This window comes from Alosa sapidissima, chromosome 8 (genome assembly GCF_018492685.1).
Source record: "Alosa sapidissima isolate fAloSap1 chromosome 8, fAloSap1.pri, whole genome shotgun sequence".
In the NCBI taxonomy this organism is placed as follows: domain Eukaryota; kingdom Metazoa; phylum Chordata; class Actinopteri; order Clupeiformes; family Clupeidae; genus Alosa; species Alosa sapidissima.
This window is the reverse complement of record NC_055964.1, coordinates 26,036,763-26,059,262: the sequence shown is the minus strand read 5'-3', so window position 1 is coordinate 26,059,262 and position 22,500 is coordinate 26,036,763. Positions and strand designations below refer to the sequence as shown.

Genomic DNA, 22,500 nt, shown 5'->3' with positions numbered 1-22,500 from the left:
CTGTAGTACTCCCACTCACCCGCTGGGGGTTGGGTCATAATGTGTACATCCACCTGTTTTACACACACATTCACATTCACACACACACACACACACACACACACACGCACACACAATTGGCATTATACCAAAGAGATCATTGTAAGAGAAAAAAATAGAGCTTCACACAAGCACATGTGGCAGTGGTTACCCAGTGCTGAGAGCTGGTGTTATTTATGCCATAATGGGCTAATATGGCACTGCCGTCTGTGTGTGTGTGTGTGTGTGTGTGTTGGAGTGGCGGGGCTTGTCTGACCTTTTCTCCGGTCAGGGTCACCATGTCCAGAGGACCGTACATAAAGCGCCCTGTCACCACCTGCTGGCCGTCCTCAGCAAACACAGCGTCGTGCACCCGGTGGTTAGCCGACACATTCTACAGATGGGCACATACACAGGTCATCAGTCCATTACCATCATCGTGGTCTCTCTGCATGAGGTTGGCAAAAGAATCATGAGTGTGTGGAGGCCCAGAGGCACTAGGACGGAGCGCGCGCGCTAACCCTGATCTTCACGTGGGTGCGCTTGCGCTGCCACTTCTCCCGCGGTTTAGAGGGCGTGAACTCCGACACCTCCCTGCCATCCAGCTCCAGGATGCTGGCGTTCTCGTGACGCATCACCTGTCATGAGGGAAGAGAGCGGTTACAGCCGGTCTGCCTTTACTGCAACTGCCCACTACACACAGCAGATATTATATTATAATATATATTATATTATAATATATATATTATTATATTATATAGATAATATATTATGTGTGTATTATGTCAACGTCATCCACGGAGGTTGTGTGTAATACAGTACATCCTATACATCACATGTATAATTGCTTCTGGGGAACAGTGCTGTCCTGAGAATTGTGGGTAGTGTAGTTCTCTCACCTGGCGCAACAGGAAGGACACCACATCTGTGGACTCCCAATAGGAAGCATGGAAGAGGTGAGGCAGAGCGATGGTGGGGAAGGCGGTGAGTGCGTCAGGGCAGTAGAGTGCAAAGTCCAGCCTCTTGCTACCCCACCAGCGAGCAGCGACTGAAGCAGGAAGCAACGAATAGGTCAACATGCTGCACAGGCTCAAAATGCCACCTACTCCGTGAGCTCGCAATGTCACCCACGGTGACTTCCAACCAAGCTGGGGGCACTAGTGTGAAAAGAAAACAATCTCTGGAGGTCAAGGAGGTGCTGATTATAGTGGAATCAAGTGTGTGGCTCCTTGGGTGGAATAAACCTGGAATACAATCATAATAATGGATAACTTAATGGATATGATCTCCTTCCCCAGGTTTAAAGGTAGAGTGGAGCATACTACACATCTAAATCACCAAACAGCCTCAAGTCAGTACTCTAAGTACACAAAGCAAGTTTTCTCAGTATAATATTCACAACTGGAGATATCCATTTCGGCCATGTTTGCTCAAGCTGCAAAGAACAGTATTATCACCACATACAGTACTAGTACACAGGGAAGACACAGTGCCACTCCCAAGCCAAATCATGTTCCCTTCCATGGAGTGAATTTAAGAAGTTAGTGATTAGATTAGCGTTAGATTGTAGCTGTTAAGACTGTAATGTGATTGTAACTGTATTACAATAATAAATCATGCAAGAGCTGGAAGACATTTCAGAATGTCTGTCCTAGGATCATAATGAAAAACAGGGGGAAAAGTGAATCCAAAGAAATCCTGCAAGATTAAAAGCCAGTGCCACATGATGGATCATCATCATGTCAAGTGACAGTGGTGGTGGTAAGAATCCCACCACCTGTCATATGAGTCTTGGTGTTAGAATTCCATTAGGAAGTAAGAGGAGAGGAGAGACAAGAGATAAGCCCGAAAGAGCCTATCAGTCCCGGCGGTACACAGAAGACGAGGTTCAGCTCCGAGAGAGTCTGACAGGAGAGACAGATCCCTTCACACCCACCACACATGACGCTACACGGGTACCTTGCTCAATGTCAGGCAGGGAGTCCAGAGAGGTCAGATCACACATGGCAAAGTCCAGAGCTGCTGAGGTCAATCGACCGAAGCCCATAGTTGGCGACAAGTCTTCATCCGGTGTTGTGAGCTCCGTCTCTATGGAGCTTTGCTTGGACATCGGTTCGGATTTAAGATCCAGTTCTAGGACATGTCCCGGATCTGGATCAGGAGCAGTGACCAGTATTGTGGAGCAGTTGGCCCCTGCCTTTCTACGGGATCGTGGGGGGCTCCTCAGAAAGAACTTGACCGAGGCCTGAGAGGTCAAGGCCAGCTGGGCCAGCAGACCACTCTTCTTTGAAGGCTGGACTGCATCTGATCTGGCTGAGGCTGAAGACACCAGGGAGAGGAACAAACCACAACTCAAATCCTCTGATCTACTGCTGAAAAACTCAGGGAAATGACAAAGGATACTGTATATTGTATATCAGCATCCTTTAGATAGCACCAAGCAATCATACCAGTTTTCATGTAGATCACTTTAATATTTCGCTTTAGAGGTTAGATTTATTGATAATTCAACCAACTCTGTGAGAGTTCAAGGCCTGTAACAGAAACCGTCAAATGCACACTAAAATAGTCAATATTCTTACCTAAACTCTTATTAAACCACAGTCACTGAGAAGAGTATTCTTGTAGAACCTTGATCATACCAAACACATAAATCCTTCCATAAATCCTCCATTTCTTTTATAATACCAAAATGCATTTTTTTTAAAGCAACAAACACAACAGAGTAATTAATGTCTGTTCTTCCCTGACTAGGGACTGGGGCTCGGGTAAGTGTTGGTGTGTTGTGGTGGTGTGGTGTGGTGTGGTGTGGTGTGGTATTGGTGGTGTGGTGTGACATGGTGGTGTGGTGGTGTGGTGTGGTGTGGTGTGGTGTGGTGTGGTATTGGTGGTGTGGTGTGGTGTGGTGTGGTGTGGGTGATGTGGTGTAGTGGTGTGGTGTGGTGTGACATGGTGTGGTGTGGGTGATGTGGTGTGGTGCGGTATTGGTGGTGTGGTGTGACATGGTGGTGTGGTGGCGTGGTGTGGTGTGACATGGTGGTGTGGTGGCGTGGTGTGGTGTGGTGTGACATGGTGTGGTGTGGGTGATGTGGTGTGGTGTAGTGGTGTGGTGTGGTGTGACATGGTGGTGTGGTGGCGTGGTGTGGTGTGGTGTGACATGGTGGTGTGGTGTGGTGGTGTGGTGTGGGTGATGTGGTGTGACATGGTGGTGTGGTGGCGTGGTGTGGTGGTGTGGTGTGGTGTGGGTGATGTGGTGGTGTGGGTGATGTGGTGTGACATGGTGGTGTGGTTTGGAGTGGTGTGGTGGTGTCGCTTGGGTGGTGGGGTCAGGGCTGGCGGAAGGCAATCCTGAGCCCTGGGCGAAATAGCTATATGTCGCCCCCATGTTCATAGACTGTGTGCCACTTTCGACTTTGTGCTATCTTCGCAGAAGCCCCTGACTGCAGCGAGCAGATCGGGGTTGGTTTCAATGTGTGGGGGAGCTCAACGTTGCAACTTTCCAGCTGCTTCATATCACCCCGTTATAGGACCGTCTTATTGCGGGGAAACAAGCTCATTGCTCCCCATGGTGAGATTCAGATTTTACCTTATTACATTGTAGCCCCCTCTGCTACAGTACGCTCCACTGCTAGCAACCTGCACGTCAGGCTGAAGATTAGCACCCATATACGGGAGATACGTTTTTCAACCTGTGCGTTTTTCTGTAATCTGCAGCACTAGGCTTTGAACGTCTCAATCATGACTGTTATTTAACCAATATCACTGAAAATAAATGACTTGCTGCTCCCGCATTTAAACCGTCTATGTCATTATTTGACAATCAATATGTTTTCAATGTTGTAGCCTATAGCTCACCACGCTGTGGCGCCCCTGGTAGTTTGGCGCCCTGGGCAATTTCCTAGAATGCCCATGCCTTCCGCTGGCCCTGGGTGGGGTGGTGGTATGATATGGTGAGATGGTGTGGTGTGGTGTGGTGTGATGTTGTGTGGTGGTGTGGTATGGTGGGGTGGGGTGGTGTGGTGGTGTGGTGTGGTGGGGTAGTGCGGTGTGGTGTGGTGTGGTGTGGTGGTGTGGTGTTGTGTAGGTAGTGTGGTGTGGTGGTGTTGTAGTGTGGTGTGGTGTGGTTTGGTGTAGTATTTGCAGTGTGGTGTGGTGGTGTGGTGTTGTGTAGGTGGTGGTATGGTGTTGTGTAGGTGGTGGTGTGGTGTTGTGTAGGTAGTTTGGCGCCCTGGGCAATTGCCTAGAATGCCCATGCCTTCCGCTGGCCCTGGGTGGGGTGGTGGTATGATATGGTGAGATGGTGTGGTGTGGTGTGGTGTGATGTGGTATGGTGTGGTGGTGTGGTGTGGTGTGGTGTGGTGTGGTGTGGTGTGGTGTGGTGGGGTGGGGGTGGTGTGGTGTGGTGGTGGGGTGTGGTGGTGTTGTAGTGTGGTGTGGTGGTGTTGTAGTGTGGTGTGGTGGTGTTGTAGTGTGGTATGGTGTTGTGTAGGTGGTGGTGTGGTGGTGTTGTAGTGTGGTGTGGTGGTGGTGTTGTAGTGTGGTATGGTGTTGTGTAGGTGGTGGTGTGGTGGTGTTGTAGTGTGGTGTGGTATGGTGGTCCTGATTGCAGCCAGACTCAGGCAGAGCAGCAGGCAGAAGGTCCCAGCATATGGAGCATCCTCTGGGCAGACATGGCAGACAGATGAGGGGCAGTACTGTAAATGCACATGTCTCCTATGCATTTACAGTCAGACAGTGAGTTTGAGGAGGAGCTAGACACCACAGAAGACTGGACAGCAGCTTCACAAATACCTCCATCTCAAAGATGAATCGTGCATGAGACTGCTGTGAGTTGACATAATGTAGTATTGTATGACATAACGTGTCTTGAATGTTTCATAAGAGCAACAAGTGTAGTTAGAAAATTACATTGAGTAGCTTTTATACATGTTATTACATGCTACTTAGTATTGCTTAGTTACATGCATTGACAGTGGGGTGTACTGTAGGTTGGCAATGTGTGTGTGTATGTGTATGTGTATGTGTATGTGTGTGTGTGTGTGTGTGTGTGTGTGTGTGTGTGTGTGTGTGTGTGTGTGTGTGTGTGTGTGCGCGCGCGCATGTGGGAGACAATACAAGTAAGCCATATGACAGCATAAGTGAGGTGTGATGTTGCAGTTGAGTGGAGAGACGGAAAAGAGTGAAGAGATGGAGAGACAGTAGAAACAGAGGAGAGGAGAAGAGAGGGAGACAAGACAGAGCACAGAAAGGAGAGAGAGAACAGAGAGAGGGGAGAGGGGTATGCATGAGAGCAATGGACACACTTACTGTTAGCTATGTTGGTGGCAGTGTAGCTGTCTGCCATCCCTGAAACCTGGCTGGCCATGCTGACCTCACTGCCCCTCCGGTGAACTCGACAGAGGGGTGCAGTGAGTGGGGAGGAGGGGGACGAACTGTCCACGAAGACACCACCATGAGACTGAACAACATCCGCTAGTGAGTGCATAAACAAAGGACATACCATTAGAGTCTCTCACAAATGTGTATGCACATACGTACCCACTCACGGCACATGGCACTGACACCACCTCACAAAGACAAGGCACAATGTGTCACCATACAAATGCAATGGGTTTTAGAGATCTTCTGAACTGTAACATAACCTTTGTTTTTCTTACTGGTGTGCAGTGGTGCACTCAAACGTTTGATTTTAGGAATGCATCAGGATTCCAATTTTGATCCAATTAGTTTCTAATGGAAAAAAGAATCCAATAATAAGACAACTCAGAAGACCTCTCTGTGAAGTAAAACACAAACACCTGAATTTGGTCAATGAACATTTATGCAGATGCAGATGTTATGTGGGATAATTGACATCATGCAAAACTTCCATCCAACTGTTTCTGCAGAACTATATTCTGTTTTCTATTACCTTAAGTTGAAGAAATGTCATATTTTGGCAGGGAGTGCACAATCCAGGTATTCCAGTTTACATTTGATCCCTACACCAACTCAGCTATTTGGACCTCTATGTCACTTCACAATGACTTTTGAATAAAACTAATAAATATACCACAAGAAAACAACACACATTCTGCCGTTGTGGCTTAAGATTATTTAAAACATTTAAAATAGCAGTAGCATACAGGTTGATTTCAGCACAACAAATACCCCTTTAACCAACACCTCTTAGAATTGTTTTGTTTTTTTAAGCGTGAGTATGGATGTAGTACTTCATCTACTGCAAACACACATATATGCAAACACAGCTATGAAACTGCTTGACAGGCACAGGTGCGTACAGACACAGTCATACAAAACATGCAGCAAGTCCATTCAAATTGAGTGATGCCTGAAAGTCAACTCAACAAACACACACCAATAAACACTCCCACTTGCTACTGCACACACACAGACACACACAGACACACACACAGACACACACAGACACACACACGGACGCACACAGACACACACACAGACGCACAAATGCAAATAGTGGCAGGCGGACGGATGGGCGGGAGAGGCTACACACACTCAGGCGGGCAGGGCGTTGGGGCCCTGAGAAAGCCATCCTGCAGGCTGAGTACGGGAACGGGGATGCTGGTCTCACTGGCGGCCTCCGTACACCGGGGGGCGGTCTCGAGCAGCAGCTGTGCTTGGCTCTGTATCGTCTCCACTGATAGGGGTCAGGGGCAAATGTCAAAGGGTCACGGCGGGAGTCAGAGGTCAATTGAGGAGAAGGTCAATTGAGGAGCAGACGCCAAAAGGTCAGGGAGGAGTGGGCAACAGAAAGACAGGTAAGACAAAATAAAGGCAGGTAAGACAAAATAAAGGCAGGTAAGACAAAAAAACAACACCTCGCAGCCATGAGCAGAGAACAGAGAAAGGGAGGAAAGAGAGAGAGAGAAGAAGAAGAAGAAGAAGAAGAAGAAGAAGAAGAAGAAGAAGAAGAAGAAGAAGAAGAAGAAGAAGAAGAAGAAGAAACCACATGACAACACTAGTTCCCTCTGGAGAGCCTTGTGTTTCAGGGCTGAGAGACAGACAGTGGATGCTGGTGATGATTGCATCAAGATGAGTGCAACACTCACAATAGTCACTCTCTCCCCATCAAGTCAAAACTCATCTTTGACTTGAATATTTCTAAGATAGAACAAAGGAATGAAATTTTGTAGAAACCTAAATCTCAAAGTATACTGACTTCCAAAACTCCTGTGATCAAATCACCCACTAATGCCAAATGGCCTCCTTTGTGACCACATTTGAAAAGCGTAGCTCTCAGCAGTCATTGTGGATTCAGTGTGATGCAGTTTTCCACCAGACTAAAGGCCACAATGGGGATGCACCCTGTGGAAAACCTTAACATGGGCTTTGCACAATCTCAGAGTAACCTTGACATCCACTCCAATAGCCTGTGTGTGACCTTGACATGAGCTAAGTATAGCTTCACTCTCATGGACTTGTGAAAGTCACAGCTGCCAGATGACGGCTCTCTTAACCCAATCAGCCCAGTTATTTCCAACTGTAGTGGTCAGTGTAAACTCAAAAGAATGCTCCACCCAACCTTGCTCTCTCTCTCTCTCCACCTAACACCTCTCTCTTGCTTCCTAGTAGTTTCCTCTAAAGGACAAATCATTTTCTAGCAATTAGCCATCACGTACAACAGATTAAAAATAGACAATTTTAGGCTGTGTTCACAAGCCAGATACTTTTTATGCATTATATTATACATTTTGGCCTTTCAGCCAGAAGAAAACTCCACATGACCAAAGATTTTTTTCTTTTTTTTTCGGCCAAAGTGGATAATTTCAAAAATTCTATTTGCATGTGTGGACAAAGAAAACAGAGTTTGTGACATGTCATTTTCTCCCTTGTTTGAAATGTTTTCAGGTCTCTGATTAGCCAACATCGCCATCTGCCTGATTGACATGTTCTTGATAGCCTTTAACGGCTGTTTTTGCACACCCGTGTGAATGGGATTCTTTTCAAATATGGAGGACAAATATGTGTTTTTAAAGATACCTGGCTACATGTGGACATAGCCTTAGTAGCCATATGCATTTATGCAAGTGTGAGAGAGTAAAACAACACATAAATACAGGGTGTCTGTGACAAGCGGTGTGTATGTGTGTGTTTGTGTGTGTGTGCAAGTGTGTTTTATCATGTGTGTGTCTGAGGTGAAATGCACCATGGTCGGGCATCTGTGCTTGATGCATGCGTGTGTGTGTGTGTGTGTGTGTGTGTGTGTGTGTGTGTGTGTGTGTGTGTGTGTGTGTGTGTGTGTGTGTGTTTTAGTGAGTGAGTCTCACCTAGCAGAGCGGAGTTGCCGTCCCCCAAAGGGAAGCGCTGGTAGCGCGGCACGCTGAAGGGGGGCAGCAGGTGGAACTTCTTCTCCAGCAGAGGCTCCACCCGCGAGGCAGACGGGTCGGCTGGGTGGAACAGATTATACACCTGCTGACAGGCAGGACGCAGCAGCGCCACTAGGGGGAGACACACACACACACACACACACACACAGAGGAGAGGAGAAATGAAGAACCGCTGAGAGGGACATGTCTGCTGTGTGTGTGTGTGTGTGTGTGTGTGTGTGTGTGTGTGTGTGTGTGTGTGTGAGTGTGTGTGTACTCGCCTTACCCTCTAATGATGGGATGACAGTCTTGCGCAGAGCGAGCACCAGTCCCAGCGGGGAGCCAAATAGGAAGAAGTCGGCCACGTCAAAGTCAAACCTGCCCAGGGCCCCACCCTCCAGCATAGTGCTGTTACTAGACCTGCGGGAACCTGTCTCTGCACGCAGCACACTGCTGTGCAGACTACACACACACACACACATACACACACACACACACACACACACACACACACACACAATGAAAAACACAGCAAAAGATGACAGAATTGTTCTATTGCTCTGTAGAATACATGACAGAGGTTTGAATAAATATCTCACAAACACCTCCACAGGTCTATGTTGTCATTCATCTCACACACACTGACAAACCTGGTGAGGAAGTCATGGTGGTGTTTGATGGTGTCAATCTCATAGGTGGAGGAGTCGCTCCTCTTGCGAAGGCTCTGTCGCGTTGGCTCTTCGGCGCCCCCTGCTCGCGGGATGTCGATGTTGCTGCGACTCAGCTGCCGGCTGCCCTCGAGAGACAGAGTGGGCGACGGGGGACCGCAGTTTATCACAATCCCTGGGGAGAGCAGCTCCGGGTCCTGGAGAGAGAGAAACAGACACACACACACACACACACATTTCACAAAGCTGTCTGTTATGTCTGTTATATTAGACACAGATACATTAGACAGTACTATACATACAGTAGTAATCTGATCTTACATATTTGCTAATGCTATGCTAACACATGAGACAGCTGATTAAAGCTGAAAGACAAAGGCCAAAGGTGACAGACCTGTACACTGACAAGGCTACCACGGCGACTGCTGTTCTGGCTCTCACAGACTGTCTGAGAACTGCTGCACAAGGCATCAAAGCCCAGGATGCCCCCAACACAGTCTCCTATTAAACACACCTGAGAGACACACACAGAGCAAAGCCATATGCACTACTGGTCAACTCTACTGACAGAAATCTATATTTTAACAGTGAAAATACATAGGTAAGTAAGATAGCAAGCACAGAGGTATATTATCCGAGACTGTCGAAAGCTCACCTGTCCTGAGAAGGCCACCCCATCTAGGGACCTGATGAAGTCAGCGTACACCTGGTTGGCTCTGGTGATGACCGTGGCCACGGCTTCCTGGTACTGCGGAGAGGAAGTGGCCAGGAGGGGGAGGGCCGCCAGGGGGATGTGGTCCTGACTGCTGCTCAGACAGCCCTCGTCATAACTGTAGGGGCTCAGACTACACACACACACACACACACACACACACACACATAACACAATCAGAGGTGTGGTCTTCTGTAGTCATATTACACTACATGTGTCTTATTCATCCGTCTGTGTATATCTGTAGGCTTACATTGATCTAGAATTGGGTTTATTCCCAGTTATGTCATGTACAATATGTGTTTATAGTGGCATACATAGCTGCAATTGTTACAACGAGGTGGGATGGTTACATATCCAGTATGATAATGCATGAATCTTATTGTCATCTTAGTGTCAGAAAGTTTAAATAGTCCAGTGTAGGAAATTAATTGTCCAAGGGGATTAGGAGTTGTCATAGGGCAAGTAGTGGGTCGCTAGGCTGCGCGGGCCAGGAGTCCAGGCAGGGGGACAGCAATAGGCAATGGTAGGGCAGTCGTAGGGATGGGACTTCAGGTGAGATGAGTGAGATGAGGGATGGCTGATGACTGGTAATGGTATACCTCACACATGCTTACATATAAATATTTGTATGACCAGGTTTACAATTATACACATCGGTGCACGTGTGTGCATGTGTGCATTTGTGTGCATGTGTGTGTGTGTGTGCATGTGTGTGTGTGTGTTCTCACTTGGACACCAGGGAGAAAGCCTCAGCGCAGATGGCGGGGCAGGGCACCAGGCGGATGGCGATGTGTCCCAGTGCTGAGGGGTAGTGCACGCGCATCACCGAGTCGAAAGCCGACGACAGCGTGTTGACGTCGGCCTGCTTGGAGCTGGGCTCTCCGCCCCCAGAGTCCAGGATGTTCCCGCCATGCAACACCAGAATCAACACGTGTGTGCTACACACCTGCAGAGTAGGCTGGGAGGAACCATCCTGCCGGCAGAGAGAGAGAGAGAGAGAGAGAGAGAGAGAGAGAGAGAAAGAAAGAAAGAGAGAGAGAGAGAGAGAGAGAGAGCGTAAGAGAGAGAGAGAGAGAGATTAGGAATATAAAGACAAAGAAACCATGACTAAAAGGAGAGATGGATGGAGAGATGGATGAATGGATTAATGATTGAGTAACATATGTATGCAGATGAACAAAAACGTAGATGTTAAAACGGAAGGCCGTAGTTGGATGGAGCAACGCAGGAGCGGTGGACCAAACGCATGGCTGATTCAGCAGACGCATGGATTTGGGGTGGAGAAGAAGAGGGACATGGGAACAACAGAGAGGACAAAGAGGAGGAGACTACAGCAGAGCAGAGAGGGCCTGAAGCACTCGTCTGTCCTTCCACCTCTTCTCTGCTCCTACAAGATGATGCCACTAATGTCACTGCTTACAAATGTAGCCACCTTTCACTGGTCATCATGACCTGTGACTAATGGTGTTGGGGACAGCAGCGCTGACAATCTAACACTAAATAATAGCACTATACTACACTAGACTCTTCTGTAAGCTAGGTGTGTATTTACATGTAGTTTGATTGTCATGACTGATACACATTCACTGGTGCTACAATGTACAATGCAGAGGAAGCAGATCAAGATAGAGATGAAGAGAATGCAATTGTACATGAAGCTAACGCTGTCGGCAAAAAACAAATTGAATTTCGATTCCATATTTGCATGCAAACCCTCAAACAAACTTCCAGTGTGCCTGACAGTACATATTATATCATGAAATGAAAAAAGAATAAAAAATATGTGTGTGTGTGTGTGTTGGGCTGGTAGCTGATAGGAGACATCACATCTTTTTTGCTGTGTCTATATGCAGCTATAGAATAATGGTGTATGTGGACTCACTCAGTACTAGTAACGGGATATCACCAAATATCCAGTTATCTTTTTTTATTTTTATTTTTATTATCACAGCACTGAAATGACAAACTGAAGCCACTCGTTGGGAAATAATTTTTAAAGAGCCTTTAATTAAAACACTAAATTCCATCCCTGACAAACTAAGATGAGTAATGATGAGGTCCAGTTCAGGCTGGTCATCCTTCATATCGTCCTCTCTTCCCCCTCTGCCTCAGTGGCCCAACCAGACTCACAGACGCACAGCCACAGAACATGGACACTACACGGTCACTAGCCCCGGTCAACACTGGCACCCCAGACTACAACACGGGCGCCAATCAACTGCTGACTCCACTCCAGACGTGGACCACAGAGGGGGGGAGGGGTATGGGGCGGGGGGGGTTGGGTTAAGGGTAGGGCTTCAGTTCTGGATCTAGGCTGATTCGTAACACACACACACACACACACGCACACACACACACATTTTCTTGGGTTCTACTTGTAGACGGAGGTAGAGGATGCACTAGGAAACACTGGGTTCTGTTCCGGCTGTGCAGACACAAACTGCAATCGCTCAAACAAGCACCATGTCACTTAGAACCAGCCAGTACTGCGGGCTTTTCATCCCAAACCTCTGTTAGCCTGCTGTATTAGTCACATCTATAAGTGACAGTCTCTATTTGCAGAGTAAGACGAATTAGAAGTAAATCAGAGTGAGATCTGGTTAACAGAGGCTTCAGAGAATGACACCACAGTGGCCGTTTCCATAGCAACAGGTGCGGCGGTGAGCATTGTAGCACGTGCTTGCGCCACTGGAGCAGAGGCTGCAGGTTACTTACTGACAGGTGCCTGGTCACCAAGATAGTGGGGATGGAGGCGTGGCCACACATCTACAGCAAGTGCAAAGGGACAAAAAACACTAGAAGAATGACTCTCCTGATCTTGATCTTGACTGTCCTGATCTTATCCTTGATCCTGATCAGTCCCGAGAAACATATGGATTTACTGCATCACCTCAGTTCCCAGGAATGCTGCTCACACAAGTATATGTCCATATGGAATCTATACCTATTGTACATGCATCTATAATCATTCCATAATCAGCTCTAGAGATCTACAGCCATGTGCAAAGCATGGAAATGAGGCACAAAGCATGACATTTTGTCTAAAATAATCCTCTGATCATAACAATGAATATTATTTGATGACTTTAGGAACCCCATATGATTCCACAAACATCAAGTAATATCATCAAGCTATGTGTGGAGTGCAGAGAGGAAGTGAAGGTTGTCTTCCCTGAGTACAGATCCTGCCGTAACACTGTATGCCTCTCCTTGACTTTTAGTTTATGTGCATTAGTCAACAAGACAACCCAATAAGATAAAAAGACAGCATGGTATGGGCAAATACACAGTAGTCAAAGGACCTCTCTTATTGCCATAGTACTTCCTCTTCCAACTGGTCACCGTGTCATTCCGAGTAATTAAGCCTCATCTCTGGGCTTTCTTCATCAGCCTGATCCACTCACTATGTTCCATCATATTGCTGAAGGAAGGACATTCATTATCCTGTTATGTTGTTAAAAGGGATTTCCCTGTATTACTATAATAGATTATTATGTGTATCACTGTTCCAATACACATGCACACACACACACATACACACACACACACTCACCAGCAGTCTCCTCTGAATCAGTGGCCTCAATCTTGTCCATGAGATCATTGGAGTTCCACTTGGTGATCTCTTTGGGGAAGATCTCTTCATTATCAGACAAGTCCTCTGTGACAGCAAGAGACAGTGAGACAGACAGACAGACAAGAAGACACAGACAGTCAGAAGAGAGAAGTAGAGAAGTTTCAAGTCTCAATAACTTATTCACATGGGGGACACTATGGGAAAATGGTATACCTGTATGTATGTGTGTGTGTGTGTGTCTGTGTGTGTGTGTGTGTGTGTGTGTGTGTGTGTGTGTGTGTGTGTGTGTGTGTGTGTGTGTGTGTGTGTGTGTGTGTTAGAGACTGAGACTACATTTTTTCAGACATTGATTTTTTTGGCTCAAACATGCTTTCATACATGAATAGACTGAGTGACAGTCAAAAACCCTTGACGTTATAAACTATTCGGTTCCGTAATTGAGGTTTCCACAGACCACCATGCACACACCCTCTTATAAACGCTGATTATGTTAAGGTCATTTTGACCTGATATATATTTCATATCTTATAACTCACCTTAACATTTAAGTACAGACTTTACAGTTTGACACAGCATTACTTTTACTTCACTATAATTCAACCAGATAGTGAATGTTACCATGTTTACCAAGTCAGCTGATTGTGTGACTCTAGCGCCCCCAGAAGGCCACATGCAATTCAAATGTTTGAAAATGTTGTAAACATAGTTAAAAACAATAATACTTAAACAACTATTATTCAGCCCCACAAAAATGTTTTACTAATATTATATTTAGACTATGCATTTGGTTTTAGCTCAAATTTTATAGATAAAATAAAACTACTATATAAGGACATTGAAAGTATGCTCAAAATTAACGGTGGCTTGTGCTCTCCCTTTAAGGTGTTAAGAGGGGTGAGACAAAGATGTTCTTTGTCAGGTATTCTTTATCGTATTGCGATAGTGCCTTTATTGCAAAAACTTAGGAATACTTTAAAAGGGATATCCATTCCAAATTCTAATGATACCTTTTGCCTTTCAGCTTATGCTGATGATGTGATCTTGATGATCAGTGGCCAGTGTGATGTTGATACCTTGGTTGAAGTGTCTAAGGGTTTTGAAACTGTCTTAACTGGTCAAAGAGTGATGCCTTTCATGTTGGGAAATGGGAGGAGGGTTTACCAAGTTTGCCAGGTGGTTTAACATGGAAAAAAGATGGTCTTAAATATCTAGGGATTTTTCTTGGAGATGACTGTTATGTGCAAATAACTGGGAAGGGATTGTTGACAAAGTAAAAGGGCGTTTGGATAAATGCAGGTGGCTTAAACCCCAAATGTCGTACAGAGGGCGCACACTAGTGATCAATAATTTGGTGGCCTCTTTTTTTATGGCATAGATTAACGTGTGTTGACCCACCTATACATTTATTTGCAAAAGTTCAATTATTGTTATTAGATTTTTTCTGGGATAAACTGCATTGGGTTCCAAGGTGTTCTTTATCTGCCAAGAGAAGGACAAGGCCTAGTTCATGTACAAAGTAGAACGGCAGCCTTCCGCATGCAATTTCTTCAAAAACTACTGATTGACCAAAAACACTTGAGATGGAAACCTGTGGCTATTGCGATTTTAAGAACTATTGGAGAATTGGACATGGATAAATCTCTGTTCTTCATGGATCCCAAGAGATTGAATACCTCACAACTGCCAATTTTCTATAACAATCTGTTCAAAGTGTGGGGTTTATTTAAGGTGCAGAAAGTTGAAAGAACAACATCTGTGTTTTGGCTTTTAAAAAGAACCTCTGGTTTATGGAACACGGGTAGATCTAACATGTAAAAGTAATGCAATGTCTGAAGTTCTCTTAAAGTCGCGCCTATTCACTTTTGGGTAATTACTAGATGTAGCTGGTGTTGATTTTCAAATATGTGAAAATGTAGCAAGTGTTTTAAATATTAGGTCAAAGCGTGTTGTCTCTCAGTTTTTGCAGAGATGTTGTTCTTCACTTACAGCAGAGGAGAAGACGTTGTTAAAGGGCAATTTTGAGAGGAAAATTAGGGCAAATGAAAGTGACCCTTTTCCTAATCTTATGCTAACTCCAGAGTTTGGTGGTAATACTGGTCATTTCTTAGATGGCAATGAACCTCTGTCTTTATATGGGAATTGTGGTAGAGTGTTTTACAATGTTTGTGTTAAAATTTTTCATCAGAAAGGTTTAAAACGGAAGGTTGACACTCCTTGGTGCACTGTACTTGGGTAATGAGGTAAAACCAGAGTGGAGAGCACTGTACAAGCCACCGTTAGCTAAAAGAATTGGGAACCTGAAATGGTGAATTATACATGGAATTATAGCTGTGAATGCATTTATTTTTGTTTTAAATCGCAAGACGAGTCAAAATTGTCCATTTCGTTTTGAGCGAGAAACTGTGTTTCATGCTTTTATGCATTGTTCAAGATTGGTGGAATTATTTAATGCATTGGAGAGACTTTTTTTTCTCGTTTTTTTTTTTCATTTTTGGTTTTCGTTATGTTAAAAAACTGTCCTGTGTGTCAGTTGCTGAACTTCATTCTAGGTTAAGCTAAAATGGTCATCTATTTGAACAGGAAGAATAAAGTTGAAAATGGGCAAAATCAGTATGCTGTAATGGTTGCAGCTCTGATTAAATCTAGACTGCAAATAGACTTTCACTTTTACAAAGCAACTGAAAATGTAATAATGTTTGAAAGTATTTGGTGTGTAAATGGAGTCTTATGCTCAGTTGTAAATGATGAACTTAGCTTTTCACACTTGTAGTGTGCTTTAATCTAGATAGATAGATAAGATAGATAAGATAGATAGATACTTTATTGATCCCCAGGGGAAATTCAAGCAAGTGTGATTTATTCACACTCATGACAATGCTTTTATGTTGAACTTTTGTAATAAAGATTTTTTGACATTAAGGACATTTTTGAGGCATATAAGTCCTTTCCACCAGATAAAGTAGATTATCTAAGGAATAATCTACAGTGGGGTATGCATTTATGGAGCTATAACATATACCTACGTTTGAGCAAATTTATCTTTTTTCAAAGCTATTTTTTCCACCTCCTATAGGTTATCTCTATCTCTCGTAGGCCTATACTGTGCATTAGCCGAGCTGTAGGATAATCTCATGCTGACTAAATTGTTAATTAATGCAATGCTCTATACTGCAGTCTAACAATTGTGTGCAATCATCAACCATCCCCTGAGATGTTATGTCAAGATCTAAACACATAAAAAAAAAATGAATTGAAAAGAGGTCAGTGGAGGGGGGGGTCCATGGTTTTGCTGCACTATGGACCCTTTCAAGAGTTCCATTATCAGCATCATAGTTGGCCCCACAAGACTTCCGTTTTAATATTCCATATGTTATCTTAATGCAGAGGAAGTAGATTGGGAACCAAATAGAATGTTCAAGCATTGTTTTTGTTTACCTTGCTGAAAGGATCTATAGAAAACCATGCTTGAAGAGGTCAGTGGAGGGGGGGGGGGGTGCTTGCAATGCATATTGTAGCTACTATGCCATCATTGTAAATTAGCTTTTTTTTTAAAATAGACATTTTAGCATGAAATTATGAGTATAAAGAAGTCTGACTAGTTTATAACACACTGAGACACTGAGTCAGTGAGACAGAACAACTCACATCAAAATTTACTTTGTCATATTGACCCTAACATAATAGGTGTCACCTTTTTTATAGCATGTACAGTCATAGTGATTAAAAAAATCAACAAATATTAGTTTTTGGGGTCATTTTAGGAAGCTAAATGGACAGCCATGAAGATTGATCACTTAAAGGAGAATTCCGGTGTGATATTGACCTAAAGTGTGTTGAAACATGATACCGAGTGTGAACGTATGTCTCATAGCTCACCTCGGCTTGTCCCCTGCACTCAGAAATCTGGCGCTAGTTAGCCAATGCTACCAACACAGTGTTTCGTTGTGGTCCCTCGGGCATCGCCCTAGCCATGCAAATAAATCACTGTTTTACACCATTTACGAGGCTCAAAGTAGCTCCATACTTCATTGGTAGACTTCCAAGGGCCTTGTCATTTAAAACAAGACATGGAGAACTTTGAAAAAGCACTGGTAGTTTATTTACAAGACGATTTATACAGACAGTACCTTAAGGAATTTTACCGTTCGACGCCATCTTGAATTTAGTCACGATAAGTCGAGCGACGAGTACGAACTAACAGGTATGATAAGGGATCAGATTCCAAAAATAATTCAGTGGAAATGCATGGATTCAGTTGCTTCCAGTAGCAGCAACTGGAATCCATGCATTTTCACGGAATTATTTTTGGAATACTTTGAGCCTCGTAAATGGTGTAAAACAGTGATTTATTTGTATGGCTAGGCTGATGCCCGAGGCACCACAACGAAACACTGTGTTGGTAGCATTGGCTAACTAGCGCCAGATTTCTGAGTGCAGGGGACAAGCCGAGGTGAGCTATGAGACATACATTCACACCCGGTATAATGTTTGCCGTATTTAAAAATGTGGGTCACTATGACCCTAACACAATAGGAGGGTTGAATGGCTTTATTAAACATATAATTTTCAGGTAGATTTATGCAAGTATTACAATTATTTTATATTGTAATTTTAACAGTTGTCAAATCTAATCTTGGGCAGCCGTGGCCTACTGGTTAGCACTTCGGACCTGTAACCGGAGGGTTGCCGGTTCGAACCCCGACCAGTAGGCATGGCTGAAGTGCCCTTGAGCAAGGCACCAAACCCCTCACTGCTCCCCGAGCGCCACTGTTGATGCAGGCAGCTCACTGCGCCGGGATTAGTGTGTGCTTCACCTCACTGTGTGTACAGTGTGCTGTGTGTGTTTCACTAATTCACGGATTGGGATAAATGCGGATGGGATCAAAAGAGTATATATACTTATACTACTTATATTTATCTAGACGTGAACATAAACTAGGGCTGAATGACACAGTGGTAAGGCTGTGTTGTAATCAAGTGCAGTTACGGCTCCAAAAAATCCCTCAAGACGTCCTCTCTAACATCCTAATTCAGAATTGGTCCATATAGAATACTTTAACTCTGACTAGGCATTTTCAAGCAGTCCGTGCTATTCAGGTCGCATGCCATTCTTGAATTTCCCCTTGGGGATCAATAAAGTATCTATCTATCTATCTATCTATCTATCTATCTATCTATCTATCTATCTATCTATCTATCTATCTATTCTACTAAAACTGATGAAGGCGATGTTTTATAATACTCCCTTCAACATATTTATTGCAAACAACAAATCCAACTACTCTGCTGAAATACTTTTAGGGGAAGTCCTATTTGGTAAATTTACATTTTCAGCACAACATTTATATGAGGATGTGTTTGTGCAATGAGATTAAAGATGTTTAAAAGCAGCTACATACTATTACAACATCATGTCACATACATTTGATCAATGTGTCAATTAGCAATCAAAAGATAATAAAGCAACAGTGCATCTTGATTTTATGTGTACATTTTAAGCAGCAGTGGCTTCAACAGCAGAGGTTTTATAAGGTGTATTTTAATTGCACCTTGAAATTCATTTTGATGCTCATGGAAATTCATATGCTCATCGTGAAGGGGAAATAAACACACCTGTCTTCACTTTTTTCCATCTCCTGCCGAGGCTATGCATCATGCAGTTCAGTGGTTTGAGTCGAACCACTCAGTGAAAATATAAGGCTTTTTCAGCACAGCATCACCAACTACCATTTAGACAACAGTCAACAGCAAATTTGATCAACATCAACTGTGCTGTTGTTGGTGTTTGCATGCTTAAGTAGTTAGACCACTAGTCTTATATCTATATTTATATATATACATTAGTGTATTTCTAAGGCTCCTGGACAACATGGGTACATAGGGCTGCCTTTGGTAGTTATGTATCAACGTTGTTGACCCCTAACCTGACCCTAGCCAGATGAATTTCGTTCCGCTATAGCTCCGGCTAGCTTCACTCACATCCATCTGGGACCTCTTCCATTGAGAGTGATTTCTGCAACCGACTTTATGGTTCAGCCAATCAGGACGCAGGGCGGGAGTTTCATAGATGTGACATAGCGTAGAAGCGACTGTGACACTGTTATTAGCGTCACGGATTGGCTTCGATGTGAGTGGTTGAAGTAGCACGTCAATAGATCACGGACAAGTGGCTTATTCAATCATACGCAAGCATTTTTTGATTAGGCCCAGCCTTCTGAAGCAACACTTCAATGGATCGGTTCCAGATGGATGAGTGGAGCTAGGCGGAGCGAAATTCATCTGGCTAGGGTCAGGTTAGTTGACCCCTCCTTTCAAGGTGAATTTGTTTTTGTTTTTTAAATACTGTGAACTCATAATTAGTATTTCAATTCAAATGTGAAGATTTGAGATGCACAGCATGCATTTTACTATGCAATTATTCCCAATCTCAGTTGTGCTTAGAATACATTGTATGTGGATATACTCTTTGACTGTCAGGGGACAAATGTTTGAGCTCTACCAAACGTTTTGCATCCACAAATGTACAACTAGTTAGTGTTGAGAAAACAGTGTGTTTATCTCTCCCTCACCATATAAAAATTAAATTTGTAGACATTCTGAAAATGAATTATCTTCAAAAGTGTAATAATGAAGTTACTTTATCAGGCTATGATCTACCACCAAAGGGAATGAACAGGTGATCCAACTATAATTTTGCTCCAACTGTTTTTGGAGACTTGATGTCTCATGAAAACCAACTGACACACAATGACTGGTATGCCTCCACTGCATCTGCCACTGTCTTAGACTCTCTACTGCTGTCCAACACATCATGTCATGGACATCTAAAGAGGACAACTACTGTGCTGTTGAACACCATGGTGCCACTGGTAACATTTTCATTAATGACATGACATCCACCATTGATGTGGACCGACAGGGCAAGTAGTTCAGCTACAGTAGGATAGCTGAAAGTACAGACGAATAAGTTGCTTGTGAAGGGTGCAGCCTGTAGCCTGAGCACAAATATATTAAATATGGCGCTACCGAGACTGCTGAAGCTGAGGAGCAGTAAAACCAAAGCCGTCACATATAGTTGACCAAATAAGATAAGCGTGTCTACATTCCATGAGCATAGCCAGGCAACCTAAATCCTTCAAAGTTTCATGGAGGGGTCTTTGTGTGAGCGTGTCAGTGCAGGAATGTGTGGCCAAGCAGCTGGAGGAGCAGAGCACAGACACAGACAACACCCCCAAAGGTAACAAACCTTTAACAAACAACAGTAATGCTGATAATACACGTTACACTTACAAACATGTACAACACAATATGTTTGTATGTATGTGTGTGTGTGTGTGTGTGTGTGTGTGTGTGTGTGTGTGCGCGCGTGCGTGTGTGTGTGTGTGTGTGTGTGTGTATGAAATACATGACAGATTTGTACTATTCCCAGCATCTATCCATCGGTTTATTTTGAGCACTTAACCAGAAGTAGCTATTTCTGCTCTAGGCATGTATCAATCATTGATATAAATACCATGTGTGGGTGCAAGCAAAAGAGCCTGTGTCCATCAGATCATACAGGAGTGTTATAGTGTACACGGCATGCTTCTGACCACTGGAAAACGACACAGTGTCATGAGCTGCTTGTCCTTTCTTTAACAGTCTGGGCTCTTGTCAGACACGTCGAGGGAGTTAGGTAATAACAGGAAGTGATGCATCAGGATGATCGCAGCCATTAGTGTGAGTCACTCTCTTTTGTGACACAGTCTGGATTGTGACACAAATAACAGAACACCCAGAATAGTCCAGGCAAAGTAAGGTCTGACCTTGTAACAGAATTTATTTTCACATTTTTATATTTCAATTGGTGATCTAAACACCATAGTAAAAGTCCATGAAAATCCAGTTGGTGGAAATGTGTTAAAATGGTTGTGCATTATCCTTCAGCAAATGTTGTAGAGTAAGCATTCTAAAGAATATCTGACCCCATCTAACTTAACATGGAATTTTAGAATCTTGCATTGTTATGGAGCATTCTTTTATTTTCAAAGAGTTCGTGAACTGGTTTGTTTGGTGTCTTTATATATATATATAAAGACACCAATAAAGACACCAATATATATTATACGCCATATATATTATGGCCCTTTGAATCAATGGAATGGTTGTTGAGTTTTTAAATAGAGCCAGTGTGTTTTTGCATGTACGTATATAGTTATGTATAACCTCGGTTCATTGAAGAACATGAGACATTAACCAATGGAAAGTCATTGATGTCATCGATCTGAACCAATCTCCAATCACCTGTCTAGGGGAATATTTTTGCATTATATAAGGGAGTGTCTGTGAAATATTCTTCCTCTTTCAACATTCTGAAGTGACCGGCTGGCCAGATTCAGGAGTCAATAGGGCAGAAAGGGTTAACGTCTCATGTTCTCCTTCAGAGAACAGAGGTTGTATACATAACCATACGATATCTCTCAGTCATGTTCACTTGGTGCTACACATAGAGTATACCATAGCCCTCATTGTGATTGTGACCACATAGTTCACCGAGAACCTGTAGCAAAGTGTATACGCATTCGTCTCAAGTCAACAAATCCTGGAAGATGGCTTCATACATATCAACATATAACATCAAACACACGCTCCCTGAAGCCCAAATCTAATTCTGATCTTGGATTTATATTTATTTATTTTTATTTTATCTCTCAGACAGTTTTACCTTAAGACATGTACAGGGGAAGTATTCACTTCATCAGTAATGTGTGTGTGCTCTGTTTGAATCCAACCTGTAACCTTGGGGATGCTGCCAACTTGCTCTGTCAGCAGAGGCACAAGAGCCAGACTGAATCACAATCCTAATTCTCTCTATTGAAGTTATTACTTCCTAGAGTACCCACTAATTCATCCATCATTTATCATTCATCATTTATCATTCATCAGCACTTTAATGAACATTATGCATTTCCCCTGGATGGCAGGGGAGGGAAGGAGGGAGAGAAGGAGGCTCCAGCCCTCACTCTTCACAAGTCGTCCATTAAAAAGGGTCTCACGTTAAGACTGAACTGAATCAACAGCCTGACCAGAAGTGTGTGTTTAGGGCACTGTGTGTGGAGTGCCCTTGCCTGCGTGGGAACCAGCACAACTAACAAGACAAGAGGCACATTCACAAGAAGCATTTACTGCGCTAGCCCCTGTTTAAATATACACTAGAGA

General features: G+C 43.8%; 1 protein-coding gene across 1 annotated transcript in view; it reads right to left on the bottom strand.

Annotated features, from left to right (window-relative positions):
- LOC121715740 (membrane-associated phosphatidylinositol transfer protein 2-like) overlaps positions 1-22,500 on the bottom strand; it is a 62,227-nt gene that overhangs the window by 4,028 nt on the left and 35,699 nt on the right. Inside the window, exons 8-23 of the mRNA XM_042101640.1 lie at positions 13,282-13,386; positions 12,619-12,635; positions 12,444-12,494; positions 10,457-10,701; positions 9,669-9,858; positions 9,408-9,527; positions 8,996-9,210; positions 8,632-8,807; positions 8,307-8,477; positions 6,533-6,676; positions 5,326-5,490; positions 1,978-2,337; positions 918-1,066; positions 540-656; positions 296-412; positions 1-53 (exon numbers count right to left, since the gene is read on the bottom strand). The exon at positions 1-53 is cut by the window's left edge and continues 96 nt beyond it. Coding sequence (XP_041957574.1) covers positions 1-53; positions 296-412; positions 540-656; positions 918-1,066; positions 1,978-2,337; positions 5,326-5,490; positions 6,533-6,676; positions 8,307-8,477; positions 8,632-8,807; positions 8,996-9,210; positions 9,408-9,527; positions 9,669-9,858; positions 10,457-10,701; positions 12,444-12,494; positions 12,619-12,635; positions 13,282-13,386 — 2,395 coding nt within the window. The remainder of the gene's footprint in view (positions 54-295; positions 413-539; positions 657-917; positions 1,067-1,977; positions 2,338-5,325; positions 5,491-6,532; positions 6,677-8,306; positions 8,478-8,631; positions 8,808-8,995; positions 9,211-9,407; positions 9,528-9,668; positions 9,859-10,456; positions 10,702-12,443; positions 12,495-12,618; positions 12,636-13,281; positions 13,387-22,500) is intronic.